The 19,951-nt window shown below is 50.9% G+C and overlaps 1 protein-coding gene across 1 annotated transcript in view; it reads left to right on the top strand.

Annotated features, from left to right (window-relative positions):
• Nucleotides 1-19,951, top strand: part of SMARCC1 (SWI/SNF related, matrix associated, actin dependent regulator of chromatin subfamily c member 1) — a 59,611-nt gene that overhangs the window by 29,299 nt on the left and 10,361 nt on the right. The window contains exons 20-25 of the mRNA XM_017737673.1: nt 654-815; nt 8,536-8,591; nt 9,973-10,087; nt 11,082-11,236; nt 15,326-15,460; nt 19,732-19,946. Coding sequence (XP_017593162.1) covers nt 654-815; nt 8,536-8,591; nt 9,973-10,087; nt 11,082-11,236; nt 15,326-15,460; nt 19,732-19,946 — 838 coding nt within the window. The remainder of the gene's footprint in view (nt 1-653; nt 816-8,535; nt 8,592-9,972; nt 10,088-11,081; nt 11,237-15,325; nt 15,461-19,731; nt 19,947-19,951) is intronic.

The following is a 19,951-nucleotide window of genomic DNA, read 5'->3' as shown; positions in this document are numbered from 1 at the left end:
CACGTGCCTGTGTCAGCTGCTCCAGGTGCCCCTGCCCAGGCAGGGGCTGGACTGGATGGGCTCCAGACCCTCCCAACGCAGGCACTCTGAAGTTGGAGTGGCTCCAAGAGGCCACTGAGTGCCTGGGAATGGTTGGTGTTCCCTTCTGCCCTCAGTGCTCCTGATGTGTTTGCACCTGGTGGATGGTGTTCCTCTGACCGCTGTCACCAGTGCAGCTCCGGGTAAATTCAGCGTGAATCTTCCAGTTTTACCTGTGGGAAATTATCTGCCAGAGATCCTAGAATTCCCAGATTGGATTGAGTTGGAAGGGACCTTAAAGGGACCTCCTGTTCCACCTCCTGTTATGGGTAGGTGCGTCTTGCACTGGAGGGTTCAAGTCTCTAGTGAACACTGGATGTGTCCACTTGATAAAATAGTTCCTTTCACATTTTTCCTTGTTCTTCCACATAAAACACAAATTTATATAATTGGAAGGAGACTCTTTACTGCCACATCTGAAAGACAAAATCAGCTACCTCATGTGACAGGAAGGAACTCAGATATTTGAGAATTCCCTTTGTCCCAGGGTTTACCTGCACACCGATCAGAGAAAACGTGACCTAATTTGCTGCAAAAGCCCCAGAATGCCACAGTTTCTGTGTCCTGTCCCACAGAGGAGTTTTCCCGGGTCAGAGAGGAGGTGCCCCTGGAGCTGGTGGAAGCCCACGTGAAGAAAGTGCAGGAAGCAGCACCAGCCTCTGGGAAGGTGGATCCCACCTACGGCCTGGAGAGCAGCTGCATCGCCGGCACCGGCCCCGACGAGCCCGAGAAGATGGGTGAGTGCTCCCTCCCCGGGGAGTGCTGCAGGTGGGGTTTCTTGGGGCGTTCTCTTCTGAGTCCTGATGAGCCCTAAGTTCCACCTCCAGCAGGAGATGGAAGTTGTGGGTGTGGAGAAGGGGATGGGTCGTTCTGCTCACTGCAGGATTGACTTGGACACTGAACTAAGGAATTCAGGAGTGGCTTGAGTTTCAGGGGTTTGTTTTCCTGCTCTCACTGTGTGGAAATGCTGTTGCTTGGGATGCACAGAGTGGACTGACCAAAAATACCAGAGCAGGATATTCCATCAGCTGGGGTGTTGGAGCAGTTGGAGGATGCTGCCTTTGCAGGGTTAAGACAAAGCAAGCTGAGGGGTTTGGGCAGTGGGTTTTAAGGTCAGTCTGGCACTCTGAGTCTGTTGCTCACTGCGAAGGCAGCAGGAGAGGAATTTCTGATGAAGTGCTGGACTGGCACATGATAATCCAGTCCTGCTCTAGTTGTGCTGGAATTCTGCTGGGCATTACCTGTGCGTGTTAACAAGCTCTGGTTTCATTTCTGTTATGTTCAGCAAATATTCTGCTGTTAAGTCTCTTCTCTGAAACCCTGGCTGGTGCCAATTGGTTCCTCAATACTCTGGAGTGTCAAAGCAGCTCCCTGGGAAGTGAAGCCCTGTGTGGCCCCTCTCTGTGGGACCCTCATGGCTCTCCCCAGCAGGAGGAGCAGACACTTTACTCTGTACCCACGGCTTCCTCAGACTTTGCTTTTCTCGTTTGGGTGCAGATCTACCATCTTGTCACTGTTGTTTTCCTCTCAGCACTGTTGGCTCCTTCTTTGTTCAGCTTATCACAAATGATTTTAGTGAATTTAGTGACTGGACGTGTAAAGGCACGTCTGGCTTTGGGTGAAGCTAAGCAGGATGTGATGGAGCTCGACCGGGAGGCTGCATTTGGGATGTGCTCCTGCATTTCATAGCTGACCTGCTGTCACCCCATCCAGAGACACGAGCAAGGTGCCAGATTGTGGGATGGGATCACAAGGGACTGTGTTTGGTGCTCCTCAGTTATCAACTGCTACCCATGGAAGACTGCTATTTATAGCATTAATGTCCACTGCACAACTACCCAGTAAATGAGATTTCAAAATGCCATTTAAATCACCAAGATAGTTTTTAAATAGAAAAGAAGCAAACAAACCACTCAGCCCTTCTGTCACATCTCTCAGTTTTGCACTCAGTGGGACAGACTTGCCATGAGCAGCTTGGTGCTTTGGGATGATGTGCACTTTGTGCTGGAAAGGGAAGAGAAACATCTGGAATATCTGCTGCTCCCTGTTCCTCAGAGCTGACAGCAGGCATCGAAGCTCTGCTGGAAGGACAAGGCTTTGGGGTTTATTTACAAGTGAACTATAGACCAAATCTCAGTGCTCCTCTGTCTGGGGCTGAGTTTAATTTCATAGTTGTTTTAAAATAAGGTCAGCTTAAGTTAAATTTTTCTTCCAGTCTTTGTTCCCCTTTCCCATATTTCATGGTACAGGTGTCACTGTGGGTTGTTAAGGACCTCACAGGATCATTGCAGTTGGAAAAGCCCTCCAAAGTCACAGAGTCCAAGCTGTGCCTGATGCCCGCCTTGTCGCCAGCCCAGAGCACTGAGTGCCACAGCCAGGCCTTCCCTGGACACTTCCAGGGCACTCCAAACCTCCCTGGGCAGCCCCTTCCAGTATTTACCAACCCTTTCCGTGAAGAAATTCCTCCTGATGGCCACCCTGAGCCTCCCCTGGCACGTCCTGAGGCCATTTCCCCCTGTCCTGAGCATGTCCCCGCATAACACATTTGCTGCTTCGAGTCTGCAGCCCCACCCTGGGAGTTTTCCCCATTGCCAGGTTGGCCCTTTCTGGCCCTTTCTCTGGGAGAACTTGGGCCCAGGTTGGAAGTGGGGACTCTGAAGTGCCCGTCAGTGGTGGGGGTCTCAGGGCAGGTGCCCACCCCACCATTGGTCCTGAGGGAGCGGCGTGGGGAGCTCCAGGCCAGCCCTGCCCCGGCGCCGTTAATGCGATTTGTACTGGGCTGTGACTAATGGAGTAAATGAGGGCAGGAGCAGATGGTTCTCCCTGGGGGAGCTGCTCAGCCCGAGTGAACTGGGTCACTCAGCAATCTGTGGTGCCTCCCACCCCCCTGAGCTGGGCACAGGGACCCCGAGTGTCCATGGCAGAGAGGGTCCCGCGGGCTGTGGCCGTGCTCGGACGCCGGGGGGATTGTACCTCAGCGCAGCTGCACAGGCATCAAAACATCTGCTGGGGCTTCCAGATGGGAATTAAAGCTCACTGGCTGTTACATTGTCATAGAATCAAAGGCTGCTGGGGTGGAAGGGGCTTTAAAGCCCATCCAGTGCCACCCCCTGCCATGGGCAGGGACACCTTCCTCTATCCCAGGTGAGCCCCATCCAACCTGGCCTGGGACACTTTAAGGGATGAGGCAGCCACAGCTTCTCTGGGCATTCTGTGCCAGGGCCTCCCCACCCTCACAGGGGACAATTCCTTCCCAATATCCCACCTAACCCTGCCCTCTTTCTCTTCAAAGCCATTCCCTGTGTCCTGTCCCTCAAGTAATGGAATCACAGAATGCTGGTTTTATATATAAATGCAACTATGGATAAATAAAAGTATCAGCTTAGGGTTCCATACTAGAATTAAAGTTCATTAGTTGTTATATTTCAGAAACAAAATTATGTCAGAGCTCTATAATCATTTTAAAACTCTTTAATATCAGTAAATTATAGTCAATAGGGAATGTGAAAAGGGAAAATGACTGGAACAGATTGGAGGAGCTTAAGTTAATACCCAAGAATCTCCTCTTCTAAGTCTTCATTGTCAGTTTTTCTAAAAGCTGGTGGTAATTCCTTTTAAGTTGATAAAGTGAGGCTTCAGTGGAGTTACGAGGAGACTGAAGTGGTTCAGGTGCTGTGGTGAGTGTGGTGGACTCTGTCCTCTGCTTTCATAGAGTCATGGAAACGTTTGGGTTGGAAGGACCTTAAAGCCCATCCAGTGCCACCCCTGCCATGGGCAGGGACACCTCCCACTGTCCCAGGCTGCTCCCAGCCCCAATGTCCAGCCTGGCCTTGGGCACTGCCAGGGATCCAGGGGCAGCCACAGCTGCTCTGGGCACTCTGCTCTAAGGTTCTAAGACAGTTCCCCACAATAAATACTACGACCTTTCTTAGGTCCTGCCCCAGTGAAGGTTTTGGAACAGATCACTGGAGCTGCTCTGCAGCTGTGTCAGTGAAAATCACCTGAGGGGAGCAAAGGAGGATCCAGCTCTTCGGGTTGGGATTGAGCTCCAGAGAAGGGGAATATGCAGCACACCTGTGGTATTTAATGATTTCTAGGAAGTCTTTGTTAATGTCTTTCCAGAGGTGGTTAAGGACACTGATTCCTCGAGGCAGCCTCTGAAGGGGCTGTGTTGGAATTACTTGAGCATTTCAGGTCTGATTCCAACAAGTATTTCCACTGCCACCAGTCCTGGGGGCCTCAGGCTGGAGCTGCTCTGTGCCAGTGAGTGAGGGAATGGTGGTTTGATTTCCTGCATCCCTACACTGTAAAGGGCTCCAGTGGAGGGTTACATTCACCACTTTGTGGATGGCTTTGATTCACGCCCAAGCACACACACTGGAAAACCACACACAGGGAGGGCACATCCACACGGGAGTTATTTTAGTCATGTTTGGTGGGGAGATTCCCTCCTGCTCTCCAGGGCGAGAACTCTGAGGTGATGGAAACTTTCCTAAACCAAGGGATTGCACAGCACTTCCTCAGCTTTGGGCGTGTCCAGGTGCCTGGTGGCTGGGTCTGCACCACTGGGGGGTTGAGCCCTTCAGTCCTCTCCTGGTGAATTCGTGTGGCTCACACTGAAGCTGCTGCAGCTTTTCCAGCTCCCCCAGCAGCTTTTCCAGCTCCCTCAGCCTTCCCCATGGAGCCCCCCTGTTGCTGAGCCCCCAGGCTGTGTGAGGCAGGGGCAGAGGCAGCTCTGGTGGCTGTACAGCCCTGATTTATTGTGGGAAATGTAAATGATGGTTTGGATAACAGCATCATTATCGTACCCAGAGCCAGGATATTTCCACAGCTACAGTGTATTTCCTCTCAATTAAATATTAATATTCCAGCCTGGCTGTGACAGGTTGTATGTTGCCTCAGTGAAAACAAAGGAGTCTGGGATGTCTGGAGGGCACCTTAAACTGTTTGCTGAGCTGAAACTGAGGCAGGTGACTCTGCTTTTGTTTGCAGAGCTTTGTTTGTTCCTCTCACGATGGCCGAGGTTCTGGACCTGCTGCTTCTGCATCTCTTTGGTAACGCAGGGAATTCTTAGCAGGGAGATGTTTCACAGGTTTCCTTGTTGACCTAAGTCCATTTGAGTTCTCTGTGAAGTCACTGGGCTTGGGCAGAGCTCAGCTCCAAGTTCTTTGTGTTAGAAAAAAGGCTCAGTGTTCTTGGAGATAATGTGCAAGACAGAACAGAATTCCACAGAAACAGAATACTGCTGATTCGGGGGCAAAGAGGGCCTTGGAGAGGTGATGATTCCTCATCTCCCAGTGGCTTTTCCCTCGTGAGAGGTGTCCTGTGGTGGCTCACAACCATCTGCCTCTTCCTGACCTAAGAAACATCCTTTCATTCAGGGAACAGGGGCAGGACAAGAGGGAACGGCCTCAGGCTGGGCCAGGGCAGGCTCAGGTTGGGCATCAGGAGGAATTTCTGCATGGAAAGGGTGCTCAGGCCTTGGCAGGGGCTGCCCAGGGAGGTTTGGAGTGCCCATCCCTGGAGGTGTCGGGGGAATTCCTGGACATGGCACTCAGGGCTCTGGGCTGGGGACAGGGTGGGCATCGGGCACAGGGTAGATTTGAGGTGTATTCCAGCTTTAATGAATCTGGGATTCTGTGATCCCACATCCTGCAAGGTGCAATACCAAACCTGCTGGAGAGAGTTCAAGAGTATCTTTGGTGCAGGGGAAAGGGATTTCAGGGGTTTTCTCCTTAGAGTCAGGGCTTCCCCCTTTGTCCCAGGGACACAGATCTCCAACTGATCGATTCCTCTGGGATGTATTTTCATTAAGCTCATTAGATCACACAGGAAAATCAGTACAGTTGTGTTCGTGTCTGTGCCAGGGGCCAGAGGCAATTCTGTCATGGCTGTGCAGAAGGTCAGGCATGTTTTGGGCTTTGTGTGAGCCTTTCATTCTGGAATTAGGGATTAAGTTTTACCAGACTCGGCTGTTTTGAGGTACTTCCTGAGGAATTCTTCGTGGAAAGGGTGTTAAATGTTAGAAGGGGCTGCCCAGGGAGGTGGTGGAGTCTGGAGGTGGCACTCAGTGCTCTGGGCTGGGGACAAGGTGGGCATCAGTGGTCTCAGAGGTTTTTTCCAGCCTCACTGATTCTGTGATACTTTGAGCAGTCTGTGATTTAGAACCAAAAACCTGCTTCCACCCAGGCAAACCATTTCCCCCCAAGACTAATAATGGATCATTTAATCTGTTGTCCCTTGCACGTGAGTTGTCCCACCCGTGGGAGCTGGGAGCTGCAGCCACCGCGCTGTCGCTGCGCGTCAGGGCTCTGCAGCTGATGCAGGAAAACACTTTCCAAAACCATTGACTACAACCTGTCTGAAGTTGTCAGCCTGGTTTTAACCTGACATTTATTGCTGCAGCCAGAACCAGAGAAGCGAGGTTAAATCAGGCTGTTTGCAATAATCTCAGTGTCCCATGTCCCTTTTCTTCCGAGGGTGTCCCTGGGAATGGGAAGGAGCACTTGGGTTTGGATGGTGTCCATCAATGTGTCCTGGCACAAGGGAGGATCTAAGGGCAGTTTGAGATGCTCTGCATGCTTTTCCTTGAGAAAATCCTCTCTAAAGAGTGAATGGGAAGCAGTTTGTCTTTCTGGGATGTCCTGTTTGTTTGGAACAGCGATGAGGATCTTCTGTGCTGTTTTTTGGAACTGGTGATCTTCCACCCTGACCACCCTCCTCTAAATCTCCCCTGATCCCTGCTTTAGCAATTTGTTGTGTTTCAGGAGGAATTCCTTCCTGGAAAGGGTGCTCAGGCCTTGGCAGGGGCTGCCCAGGGAGGTTTGGAGGGCCCAGCCCTGGAGGTGTCCAAGGAAGGGCTGGAGGTGGCACTCAGGGCTCTGGGCTGGGGACAAGGTGGGCATCAGGCACAGCCTGGACTCCATGGGCTGGGAGGGCTTTTCCAGCCTTTCATTCTGGGATCCAGTGAACTTCCTCCACAGCAGCAGCATCAGTCCCTCAACAGCTCCTGTGGTCCCTGGATTGGTCTCTTGCCCAGAGCAGCTGGGGCTGCCCCTGGATCCCTGGCAGTGTCCAAGGCCAGGCTGGACATTGGGGCTGGGAGCAGCCTGGGACAGTGGGAGGTGTCCCTGCCCATGATGATCCTGATGATCCTCCCCACCCAAGAATGTAAATTTGGGTATTTCTGTGCAGTACTTTTTTGGTTGAGCTCCACCAAGCTGGGCACACTCAGAGTGTTTTGCACTTTGTCTCCCCTTTTTTTTTCTTAAAGGATTGAATCCAGTTTTCTTAAAGGATTGAATCCTTCCCTTTCCTGGGAGGGATGACACTTTTAAGACCAGTTTGGAACTCTGCTTCTAGGCTTGAAAGAGCTGTCTGACAAAATCTAATCGAGATTTTCCCTGTGACATTATTGGGTCACTAAATCCTAACTCCGAGATAAAACTTGTGAGGAAGAATGTCCCCAGTCTCCCTAAATTGAATTATGGTGGCAGATAGTTCAGATAAGTGGGTTTATCATCTTAAAATAGGCCATGAGGAAAACCATTACCCTTCAGTCAGACATTTTAGTTGGTTTTTCTTATATATGGAAGGGACTTGTGTAAAAACTTCTCTACAGAACTGTTGCTATTCAAGGAGGACACTTTGTACCTTGTTTTTCCTCAGTGTAGCACACAGGAATTAGCAGGAAAATGAGGATTACTGAAAATGAACCCCCAGCACCAGCTGATGTCTTCAGAAGCTTAGAGATGGATCAGGGCTTGTCACCAGCAGTTCTGCATCGCCCCAGTCCAGGATCTAAATAAGCTCCTTTAATGCCTCTGTACATTAAATTGTGAAATCCTGGGCCAGGACCACGAGGCTGTGCTTCCTCCCTGTCCCTCCTTGCAGAGCTGTGGATAAATCGGGATTTCTCGGTCTTCTGAGCAATCCAACAAAGTATCAGGGATAGTAGCACATTATCCAGCACCTCCATGGTGTTTCCTTGGCTGGCTGTTATCCCCTGATCTCTGGAACCAGCTGTCATTATAGCAACATTTAAAACCAATGTTTCATAAAGCAATAAAGGAATGAGCCAAGGGCTGTGTCTGGAGCACAGGGATGCACTCCCAGCTCTTCCACCACTCCTGCCAGGAGGTGCATCCATCCAGCCCCTGGAACAGTGACTCTCTAATCATTATCTTTATTATTTCTTTTTCTTTCCTCATGTTGGTCTCGCTTTCACACCAGTTGGGCCTTGTCTGGTCTGGGGTAGGGCTGGAGGGAGATGGGGGTGCCCAAGGCCAGGTTGGACAGGGCAGGGCTTGTAGCAGCCTGGTCTGTGGGAGTTCAGTGCTGGGACTTTGTTGAAGCCACTGTTAGAGAGCAGCAGATTTTAGTTAAGCCCAAAATAGAGAGCGAGTGTGGTGAGTGGCTGTGGGGGCAATTCTGAAAACTTCCCTCTTTGTTTCTCAGATGGAGCTGAGGAAGAGAAGATGGAAACGGAGGCAGAGGGGCAGCAGGCAGAGAAGGTGAGTTTGGGTCCGCTGGCAGGAGGCTTCTGGCACTTAAATCCTGAGTTCCCAAGCTTTAGGGTGCCTGTAAGACAGGGGACAGTTGTGCTGCTTGTGTGTCCACAGTTTCCAGCCTCCACAGAGCTTCTTCTCGGTGACTGAGTCCTAAATCCCAGCAGTGAGGCATCAGCAGTTGTTCCTGGTCCTGGGGAGGAAAGGCTGGGCTGGGAGGAGCCGGGAGCTGGCTGATGCTGTGGGAATTGGGATTGGAGCTGCACAAGGAGCTGGCCCCGTGGGCTTTCCTGCCTGGGGGTGCCCTGAAGTGTCACCTTGCCCTGGGACAGTGGCTTTGGCAAACGCCTTCCAGCAAGGCTTCCAGGGCACGCAGGGCTTGGAGCACTCCCAGTACTCCACAGCCATTTGTGCCCCAGGTGCCTCCAGCTGAGCTGCTCAAGGAGAATCCTCCTCACAGGAATTCTGGGCTGGCTCTTGGGCATGGATGTGTTTGTGTCCTCCTGATGCTGGGGGTGATCCACCCTGCCCAGGAAGATCAGATATTTAGACACCAATTATTGTTATCCTTCAGCCTGTTGATAATGACCACAAGAACACATTTGTGGCTTTTTCATAACCTGCGTCCACAGACAGGTACCTCAAACTGCAGTGAGTGTTTCACACCTGAACTGGGATTAAACTGGGATCCTGGAATTGCAGGATAGCACTTCAATTACTGCTAAATTATTCTAATATTTAAATGATTACTATTTTATTTGTTTATATATTAATATAATGTTGTTTAATATGTATTTTCATAAAACTAATGTTTTAATTATATATTTATATGTAAATTTAATTTTAAAGCTATAATTAATTCCATGTGTAATTCCTGCTACATTCTTGATAAATAAATGGGGATGGCTGTTTCTGGAGTCTGCAGCAACAGGAAATATTTCTTGTTGCCTCCTTCACCACATGAGGAGTTCAGACTAACCTGGGGCTGATCAGTGCAGCCTTGGGGTTATTTCCCACTCTGTTTTCAGGTCGTTCTTCTGCCTCCCTGATATACAGGGGCATTTGGGAAGAGATAAGTGGGGAAGACTCACTCAGGACTTGGAAATCTGCATATTCCCAGCCATTCCATGATTCTGTGATCTCAGTTCAGGAGTTTTTGTACCCACAGAGTAACCCAGCTTGGCCTGGGTCACTGGACTTGGTCCAGTTTAGCATTTACTTTTACTCACATTTTGGCTTTGTTTGTCAGATTTGGCTGAAGCAGCAGCCACCCTTTAAAGTGTGATCTCTTCATTTATGGTAATTAATTAATTTGAAGGCCATGAATGAAGTTAACGGTGAATATCTTCTCTCCCTGCCATTCTCCAACCAATCTCATCCCCTTTAGGTGGAGAACAAAGCCGAGAGTGAAACTGAGGAAGGGGAGAAAGTCCCGGAAGGGGAAAACGAGCGGAGTGCAGAGAAGGAGCCGGAGAGCGAAGGGGCTGCGGAGCCCAAGACAGGTAACAGCTGCCAGCTGCTCCAGCACCTCCCCCAGAGTGCCTGGGACAGGCCCCAAACCCAGCTGGGAATGTTCCCCTGGCACCTCGGGCTGCTCCGTGTTCAGCAGAGCAGATTCCACTGTAACCTCCCTGCAGAGCTCAGGCACCAAATCCCTCCCTGAGCTTCCCAGCCCTGGGCATGGGGGAAGGAATTGCAGCACCAAAGTGCCTGTGGGTCGTAGAAATGGGTGGGGGTTTGCTCATATTCCACAACATTTGATCATTTTGGATGCAAAGAAGTGGAACTGCTGGAGGTGCTCAAGGTTGGACGGGGCTGGGAGCACCCTGGGCAGTGGGAGGTGTCCCTGCCCGTGGCAGGGGTGGGATGGGATGGGTTTTAAAGTCCCTTCCAACTCAAACCATTCTGGGATTCTCTGCTCACTTCTACCCTTGTTCAGTTTCCCTGGGAAGTGATGCAAAGCCTGAGGCTGAGGAGTAACAACACCTACATAAAACCTTGTTCTTTTTGACATTTCTCATGTGCCCCATAAAATCATGGAATGGTTTGGGTTGGAAGGGACTATAAGGGTCATCCAGTGCCACCCTGCCATGGGCAGGGACACCTCCACTGTCCCAGGCTGCTCCAAGCCCCAGTGTCCAACCTGGCCTTGGGCACTGCCAGGGATGGGAATGGATATATTGCTTTTTTCCTGCAACTTAGATTCAGGTTCTTAGCACCAGGTAGAATAAGGAGCATTTGGATTTGATGGAGTTGATTTGGAAATGATATGGGGAAGCTGATGGCAGGTGCTGAATTGAGAGGATGGGGATGAAAAGCATTTGAAGTTTCCCCATTTGTTGGATCAGGTCCCCTCAAACTGGGGTTCCCCTGTCAGCATTTGGATGGGGAGCAGTGCTGGAAGTCAGGAGGAGTTAATTAGTGCCTGCCTAATGAGTGTGGGGCCCTCCCATCCCGGGAATGCGTGTAACGGCCTGGGCTGGGAATGTCTTGCAGAGGAAAAGGAGGCAGAGGAGAACAAGGAGAACGTTGATGGCAGCAAAGACAAAGAGGCCGAGGCTGGGAAGAAGAAAGTGGAACACGAGATCTCGGAAGGAAATGTGGCCACAGCTGCAGCTGCTGCCCTGGCCTCTGCTGCCACCAAGGCCAAGGTTGGTGCTGCCCCAACACCCTGGGCTTGGCTTCCAAGGACAGCAGAGCTGTGCCTGAAGTGCTCCTTGGTCCCAGAGCTGTGGAGTTCACACTCTGATCCCTGACACCTTGTGGGAGCACAGGTGCTGCCTTAATTTCTCCTGCCTGGGCCCCTGAGTGAGATAACGAACAGTTGTAATTAAGCAGCTCCTTGGGTGATTATGGACTCGATGAACATCCCTGAGGAGCAGCCCAAAATGTGTGTGATTGCTTGGCAAGGCTTTTTTCTGCTGGGAGGTCTGGCTGTGGTGCTGAGGGTGCAGGTCTGGGGCACAAACCCTTCGATGGCCTCTGCTGCTGCCCCAGGGCTGCACACAAACCCCTGAGCTCTGTGTGGAGCAGACACAGAGGGATGTTCTGTCCTGGCACTACAGCTTCCACAGACACCTTAATGATTCTGTGTTTTGTTAAGAGCTCTGTTAAAAGCACGTTGGTGTCTTCCCTTGACTCCTGTTTGTGTGTGGTCTCTAATGAGCTGTGTTGAATCAGCTTTTCTTTACCCTGTAATTACTAATTGCACGTTGTCTTGCCTTTCCTTCTTGCAGGAACCACACTGCTTTCATTGCTTTTAGAGTATCTTTTTCAAGTCTGTTTTCTCTTTACAAATTTCTCTGGATTCAAGTTCTAATTTGGGTTTTTAAATCACTCTTGGATTCAGTGCCACGTTCCACGTCCACCTGCTTTACAGAAACCAAGAGCGAAGCATGGGTGGTGTTTATTCCTGATGGATTTCCACGGATAGAACGAGCTGTTGTGTGTTCTGTTGACTTTTCCACTCTGATCTTTGACTCGTTAACTTTAGACTCTTCCCCCAGAGTGAGGATGGTGGGTGATGTCATGTGCAGTCCCTCCTTTTGAACCCAGGAGATGGAGGATATTTTCGTTCTTACCTTTCAAACCAGGTTGTAAAATCCCACAAGGCAGAAAACTCCTTGTCCATTAAAATCCCAAACTGCAGGCAAAGCTGAGGTTCAGTATTTTGGTGAAGTGAAGCAGAGTCCAAAGTGGTTCCCTTGTGCATCACTTTGAACCTGAGGGTGACTCTCAGTTCATCAGACTCACAGATCTCCTCAGCCCAGCTGGAAAAACCTGTGCTGCATGAGGAGCCGTGAGATTTAATCTGTGCTTTATGGAAGGCCACTTGCTCCAAATGAAGATGAGCTGCTGCTCCCTTCCTCTGGAGACAACGAGCTGGAGGGAGCAGGGACCTGGCTGATGGCACTTTCCATTATGGCAGTAACAATGTTCTGGAAGAGCTTCAGCTTTCCATTATTGGGAATAATGTATTGTAATTAGGAGGCTGACGCTTCAGAGTAGAATTCAAGTTCAACAGGGATTTCTCTTCCCACTCACTTAAAAAGCCAGACAGTATTAGAGCTTTGGGTGGTCTGTGTCTTGTCTGAGGGAGTAATTAAACTCTTCATCATGAGCTCTAGGCCTGGTCATGTGGAAAGCTGTTTTCCTTAGGATTTGATATCAGAGGAATATTGCAGTTGGATTCTGAGGAAAGACAGGGGTTAAACACAAGTGATTGAAATGGGGTTTCATTTGTTTTGGGGCCTTTTTTCTTGGTTTTTTTCTTTTGGGATCAGTAGCTTCACCAAGAAATTGTGAGTTGTGCTCTTTGAGAAATGGTGAACATGAATGTTCAGGGTGAGACTCTGTATTTCGTAGAGAGCAACAGTTAAAATGTGTTTTTACGGGTTCTGGTTTCTGAACAAACACCATCAGAATTTAACTCCCTTCTGCTCATTTTCCTCCCAATGGAAAGCCAGTGTGAGCTGGTTTTTTCCTTTCTGTGCAGAAGTATCCCTGCTGGATCCTGTCCTGTGCTGCTCCTGCTCTGCTCCAGCTGGGACTGAGCTGCAGAACTTCTGCTCTTCATCCACCACTTCCCCTTCCCAAAACAACTGTTCTGGTCCCAGTTTGACCTCCTGCCAGACAGACCTCCCTGTCCTGCTGGGAGTTGGCTGGGACTGAAGAGATCATTCCTAGAAGGATCACTGCTGATCCCAGTGATGCAGTGGGGCTCCAGGAGAGCTGGAGAGGGACTTGGGATGGAGGGACAGGACCCAGGGAATGGCTTTCCTCTGCCAGAGGGCAGGGCTGGATGGGATAGTGGGAAAGAATGGGCTGTAAGGGTGGGGAGGCCCTGGCACAGGGTGCCCAGAGCAGCTGTGGCTGCCCCTGGATCCCTGGCAGTGCCCAAGGCCAGGCTGGACATTGGGGCTTGCCCGGCCGGACACAGGGTGCCCAGAGCCGCTGGGCCTGCCTCTGGATCCCTGGCAGTGCCCAAGGCCAGGCTGGACATTGGGGCGTGGAGCAGCCTGGGACAGTGGCAGGGCTGGCACTGGATGATCCTTAAGGTCTCTTCCCACCCAAACCATTCATGCATTCCGTGATTATTTTTTATAGAACCATTTAGGCTGGAAAAGCCCTTTAGGATCACTTGCTCATTTGTGACTCAAGGCTGGTGCAGTGATGGGTTTATCAGGCATTTCAAATTACCACTGAATTTGTGTTCCTGGTTTTCCTCAGCTGCAGCTGTAGGGATTTGTCCCTTGTCCACGGAAAGCTCAGGTAATGTCAGGCTGGGGAACAGCCTCTTTGAGTCTCTCTAGGAAAAACTTCAGGGATAATTTCCTTTCTAAGGTGTATTTTGAGACCTGTCCTTTACCTAATCATGTGCTTTGATTTGCTGTTAATCCCATTTCATTATTAAAATTGCACGTGTGACACAGAGTGAAGTGTTTGGTAGAAGACTCTGTATCACCAGGTGCTTCCCTCACTCTGAATTTTCACACAAACAAGTTTAGTTTACTAAACAGTGTTACTTGACATGAAATTCCCTGTTCTGTCAGCATTGTTTCATTATTTTGTGTGCAGCACTTTGGTCAGTTTTGGAACAGCTGATGGAATTTCAGGCGGATGTGGTGTTGGATGAGGTTGGAGTCACTCTGCTTCTCTCAGACCTGATTTAAAATTTACTTTAGAGCCAGGAGTGCATTTACCCACATTTACTGAACCCTCCTTCACTGCTGGTGGGTCAGGGAGGTGAATGCTGTCAAATGGCACAGTATCACATGGGTTTGAGAAATTCTGATTATAATCAGGGTTTTACAAGGAGGTTTTTAATGGTGCTTTCCTCCAGCTTGGTGTTTGTCCCAGTTCTGAGGCAGTTTGGGGCCCAGCTCCCTCGGTCAGGGTCTGTTTGCAGCTGGGGCTGGATGAGCCTCCTGCTTTTCCTTTTTTCCTTCTTCCCCTCAGGCCTCACCTTTCCCTTCTGACAGCCCAGCCCTCCTTGCCCCCAGGCCTTGGATGTGTCAGGAAGGCTTGGACACGGTGGGAACGTGTGTGCCTGTGAGCACAGAGCCCCCAGGCAGGACACTGCGGGTGCCTTCTCAGGGCGTTCTCGTTCTGAGCAGCAGGTTTTTATAAAAACGACTAAAAGCATCATGACCACACTTGTCACACTCTGAGGGTGTGAAACACTTCCCTGGCTGTCTCATGTATCAAATATATATATACACAGACCCCTGGTGTTATTTATGTGTGTGTATAAATGGGATGAAGCTAAAGCCTTATAAAGAATCCACGTGCGCTTTACTTGAGCAAAAACTATTTTAATGGCAAAGACATGGCAGTGCCATCTACCTGCTTGGGGGTCATTCTGGGTCACAGCCTCTCGTGTGTGTCCTGCTGGGAGCCTTTTGGGTGACCCACAGCTGACTCCACTGAACCGACCCTTCTCCCTCATTTGCATTCCCGCTGGAAGTGCTCCCTGTGCCCAGTGCTGGGAAGGCTCCGAGGCAGAGCTGGATTGCTCTGAGCATCCTCCACAGCTCCTGTAGGAAACCTTCACACCTATTTATTTGATTAAAAGCTTCATAATCTTCCAAGGGCCTCTGGTTCCCAGCATAAGATTTATAGTCTAATTCCCTGTTTTCTGTCCAGAAGCGGAGCAGGGTGGCTGAAGCTAGATGATTCCCTCCCTCCCAGCCCCTTATTGTGCCCAGCTTCCCAGAACAACCCCTGTGTTTCATCCCCAGCACCTGGCGGCCGTGGAGGAGAGGAAGATCAAGTCCCTGGTGGCCCTTTTGGTGGAAACTCAGATGAAGAAGCTGGAGATAAAACTTCGCCACTTTGAGGAGCTGGAAACCATCATGGACCGGGAGAAAGAGGCAGTAAGTGGGAATTTGGGATTACATCTGTCACTGCAAAGATCTGTGTGCGCCAACGTGGAAAACCAGCAGCTCCTCTCCTCTCCTTTATTTCCTTCTCCTTCAGCTGGAATCCATGATTCCCTCCCACAGTGGCTTTTGAGCCCTTTCCTCCTTCATCCAGTGTTTTGACTATTCCATAAGCAGCACACTGGGGGTGTCCTGGGTTTGCTTCCTCATCCTCATTCCAAGCAGGAACGTGGAATTGAGCCTTTAGGTGGCCTTTTCACGTGGATTATATCTGACCTAAGAACAGCTTTTCCCTGGAGGAGTGAAATGGGTGGAACCCTTCCTTCCCTAGGAGGGGAACCAGCCCTGTCTGCCTTTCCCCCGACCCAGGGGAAGAGTCAGTTCCAAGGAGATGGTTCAGGTTTTTGGGGGCATTCTGAGCAGCTCGTGGGAAAGCCCTGGAAGTGGGGTGTGGAGGTGGAAGGGGAATGCTCAGGTGTGACAGCCTCATTTGTGGTGGTGGTGCTGATGATGGGTTTGCCTGAGCCGGGAAGGCAGCAGCAGCTTCAGGAGAGGGGAGGTCAGAGGAGGAGTGAGGTCAGGACATGGAGAGGTGCTGCCTGGGCCTGGATTACTCAGGAATTACGAGGAGTTGTGTCACACACAGTGCCAGAGGCTTTGGAGAAGTGCTTCCTCTCTGGCTGCTCGAAAGATGACTCAAAATCTCATTTTTATCAGAATGGCCATTTTTAAATGTATTTTTTCTTAGCTGCCTCATTGTTGTGGGTAGATAGTTACTCCAAATGGGTTGAAGATGTTGATTCATCATTCCAGGGATTTCCGCATTTGCCCTTCTGTGTGAAGGCAATGGAATTATCCCCATTTGGCATCCATGGAATCATAGCCCAGGCTGGGAAGGGCATTGGGTCCAACTCTGCTGCTCACAGAACCTCAAACTAAACCATGTGAGCAAGAGCATCATGCAGACATTCCCTGAACTGTGCCAGGCCTGATGCCGTGGCCGCATCCCTGGGGAGCCTGGCCACCCTGTCCATGGAGAACCTCTTTTCCAGTGCAAAGCTCCCCCTAATCACACTGATGGAGTTTGACAAGATGTGGACTTCTCTTGGAGCAGGATGTCAGCGGGAATTTCTGGATTGCTCCACATCCTCTACCGTTTCAGTCTGTATTTGATTGGCAGCTCAGGAAATGGACCTAACTCTTTTGGAAAGGTTCCCTGCAGATTCTTTCTTTGGGGGATATATTCCATTAGTGACAGGGAGGGGTTTTTTCCTCCCTTTTGAGGCATATGACATTTCCCTTTTTAAAAATGTGCATACAGATTTTCCCCTTGGCTTCCTGGTGGTTAAATTCGGTCTTTTCACCTGTCATTGTGGATATTTAGTGGAATAATTAAAGCAGAAAAAGCTCCTTGTTGCCATTGCACACTGTGCCTGTCGCTCCTGCTGCCCTGGCTTCTCCTTGCAGGGAAGGAGCAGGGATTGTGAGTGTTGACAGGAGTCAGTGCTGCAGACTGGAGGGTGTTACATTTCAGGCAAAGCACATTTATTTGTGTTTGAGCTGAGCAGTGTCAGCGCTGCCAGTGCTGAGTGTGGCAAACCAGGGGCCTGTTGGTGGAGCTTTGCCAACCCAGAATTTCTAATGGCACCTGAAGCTTTGCTGGTTCTGTTCAGGGAGGAATCCCTGAGGCTGGAAAAGCCCTCCCAGTCCATGGAGTCCAGCCTGTGCTCAATGCCCCCCTTGTCCCCAGCCCAGAGCACCCAGTGCCACCCCCAGGCCTTCCTGGGACTCCTCCAGGGATAGGGACTCCAAACCTCCCTGGGCAGCCCCTGGGACGTATCACCCACTTCTCATCTACTCCTGCTGAAAGGAATTTCTGTGCTGGAGCTGAAGCTGTAGCACAGTGATGTGTTGTATTAGGGAACATTAAATGCTTGTAGTTGCCCCTCCTGGTGCATCGCTTTTACAACAGTACAGAAGTGGGTGTTGAATATTGGGGGATTGTCAGGTGTAACACCCAGAACCACCTCCCTGAATCCCAGCTGATTTCCTGAGCAGGGTTCTGTAGGGAGACGCTGTGGGAGAGGGTCCAGCAGGGGCCAGAGAGATGTTCAGGGCTTTGGAGCATCTCTGATGAGCAGAGACTGCAGGAGCTGGGCCTGGTCAGTCTGCACAAGGGAAGCTCAGAGGGGATCCCATCAATCCACACAAATCTCCCCCAGGGCTGCCAGAGGATGGGCCCAGCCACTGCTCGTGGCCACAAACCAAAACACAGCAAGTTCCAGCTCAGCAGGAGGAAGAGCCTCTTTCCATGGAGGAGGGGCAGAGCCCTGGAACAGCTGCCCAGGGGGGCCTGGAGTCTCCCTCTCCAGAGGGATCCCAAATCCCCTGGACACGTTCCTGTGTCACCTGCTCCAGGTGCCCCTGCCCAGGCAGGGGCTGGACTGGATGGGCTCCAGACCCTCCCAACGCAGGCACTCTGGGATTCTGGGGCAGGTGACAGGAGCTGGCCTTGGTGAAGGTTCTCAGCCTCTCTCCTGCCTCATTCCAGCTGCAGGAATGACTGAGACTGGGGAGCAGCTGTAAGTTACTGATGGAGTTCCCACTGGAAAATGTGTTGCTGCAGTTGTTTTAATGCCAGTCCGGGTGTACAGCCAGGGGTTGTGTCTGAGGTGGTGACAGAGCCTGGTACAGAACCAGGGGTTTGGGCTCTGTACTAGAGCCCAAGCTTAAACTTGGCTCAGCTTTACACCAGCTCATGTTATAACTTGTCTTTCTGTGCCTTTTTATCCCCTGTCCAACTGTCTGTCCTCATCCCAAGCATAGGGATTGTATAGAGGGGAAGTTTCCCCTGGCTTTCCATACTCAAATGTGAATTTTCAGGCACTGGCTGCTGTTTGGGCATCCTTGTAAGGACTCTTTTAAACTGTAGCGGGATGGGGTGCCCGAAGAGAGCAATGCGGGCCACAAAAGGGTCTCAAAGGAATAAAAAAGTGTTGCCTGAGCCTTTGTTTGGGGTCATTTGCAGGAGTTCCTCTCCCAGCTGTCTGCCACCTCGGGAATGTTTCCCCACACGCCCCATTTCCCCGGTGGGGTGGATTGATCGGGTGCTTCCCTCAGCGTATCAGCGTGTCCGAGGAGAAAGGAGCCAGGGCAGCATGAATAATGCCATTGTGGGCCTGCAGCAGCCGCTCCACCCCGGCCAGGATCATGTTTAATTCATGAGCTCGGCCCTTCTGGGGCTGCTGAATGGCGGCTCTGTGAAGCTCCCTTCCAGCTCCCCATCCCTGCCTTGTCAGCAGCCAGGCTGCCAACACCGAGTACTGAGGGAGCTTTGGGATTTTTGGAGAACTCGTGCTAGGTGAGAGTCTCCTTGGCAACCTGCTTTTCAGCTGAATTACAGTCTCTACCTTAAAACACTCATTGAATATTTGTAAGTGAGTCACGCGACCCCGGGTCTGGTTGTCCAAGAGTTATAATGTGGGAATGTGTCAATATTCCTTAAATAAGTCAAATTCCACTTCCTTCACCAGGACACTGATCCATCAAACAAATGCCCGATTGTAGGGAATGCTTCCTGTAGCTTTTTTGTCTTTTCATGGAATTCCAGACTGGTTTGGGTTGGAAGGTTCTTCAGGATCATCCAGTTCCACCCAGGGCAGGGGCACCTTCCCTAGGCCAGGTTGCTCAGGTCTCACTCTCTACACGATTTCATAATTAATCAAAGTAGCCTATTTGATGTTAATTGGCCTAGGTTTTTTACATAAAGCTCTTAATAGTGCAAACGACTGGTGTCTGGCTGCTGTGGCATCCAATTCCTGCACTCAGAGGATGGAGAAGGCTCCTGCCTGTGATCCCCAAGCTCCTGCAGCTGCACACATGTTCTGCTTTGGGCTTGCCTAGAAAACTCCTTGAGTTTCCTGTTCTCCCTCATTCCAGCATGCAGAACATGGAGAGAGAAAGCCCCGGTTTCTTCCAGAGCTGCATTAGGGCTGAGTTCTCAGTGCAGAGCTCTGTGAGTAACGAGCTGTGTTGCTGAGAGGTTTTGGGACAGAACAAGGTGAGTCCCTGTGTTCCAGCTGGAAGAAGCTCTGGAGACTTTCCCAGAACCTGCTGCAAACATCCACAGGACAGGTGTTCGATTTGGGTTTGGTGGGGTTGGAATGAGAGGCTCCTTCCAGCCCAGCCCCCGTCTGGTTGGTAGGAACACGTTTGAAATGCATCCTTCCTAACTTGCCTGTGCCTTCTGTCCCCTTCTGGCACAGCTGGAGCAGCAGAGGCAGCAGCTGCTGACCGAGAGGCAGAACTTCCACATGGAGCAGCTCAAGTACGCCGAGCTAAGGGCTCGCCAGCAAATGGAGCAGCAGCACAGCCAGAACCCCCAGCAGCCCCACCAGCACCCCAGCGGGCCTGGCATGAACCCCCTGGGGGCACCAGCACACCCAGGGCTGCTGCCCCACCAGCAGCCCCCGCCCGACCCCCTGA

The sequence above is a fragment of the Corvus brachyrhynchos genome, unplaced genomic scaffold, assembly GCF_000691975.1.
Source record: "Corvus brachyrhynchos isolate BGI_N302 unplaced genomic scaffold, ASM69197v1 scaffold426, whole genome shotgun sequence".
Classification (NCBI taxonomy): Eukaryota; Metazoa; Chordata; class Aves; order Passeriformes; family Corvidae; genus Corvus; species Corvus brachyrhynchos.
This window is presented reverse-complemented; position numbering and strand designations above follow the sequence as displayed.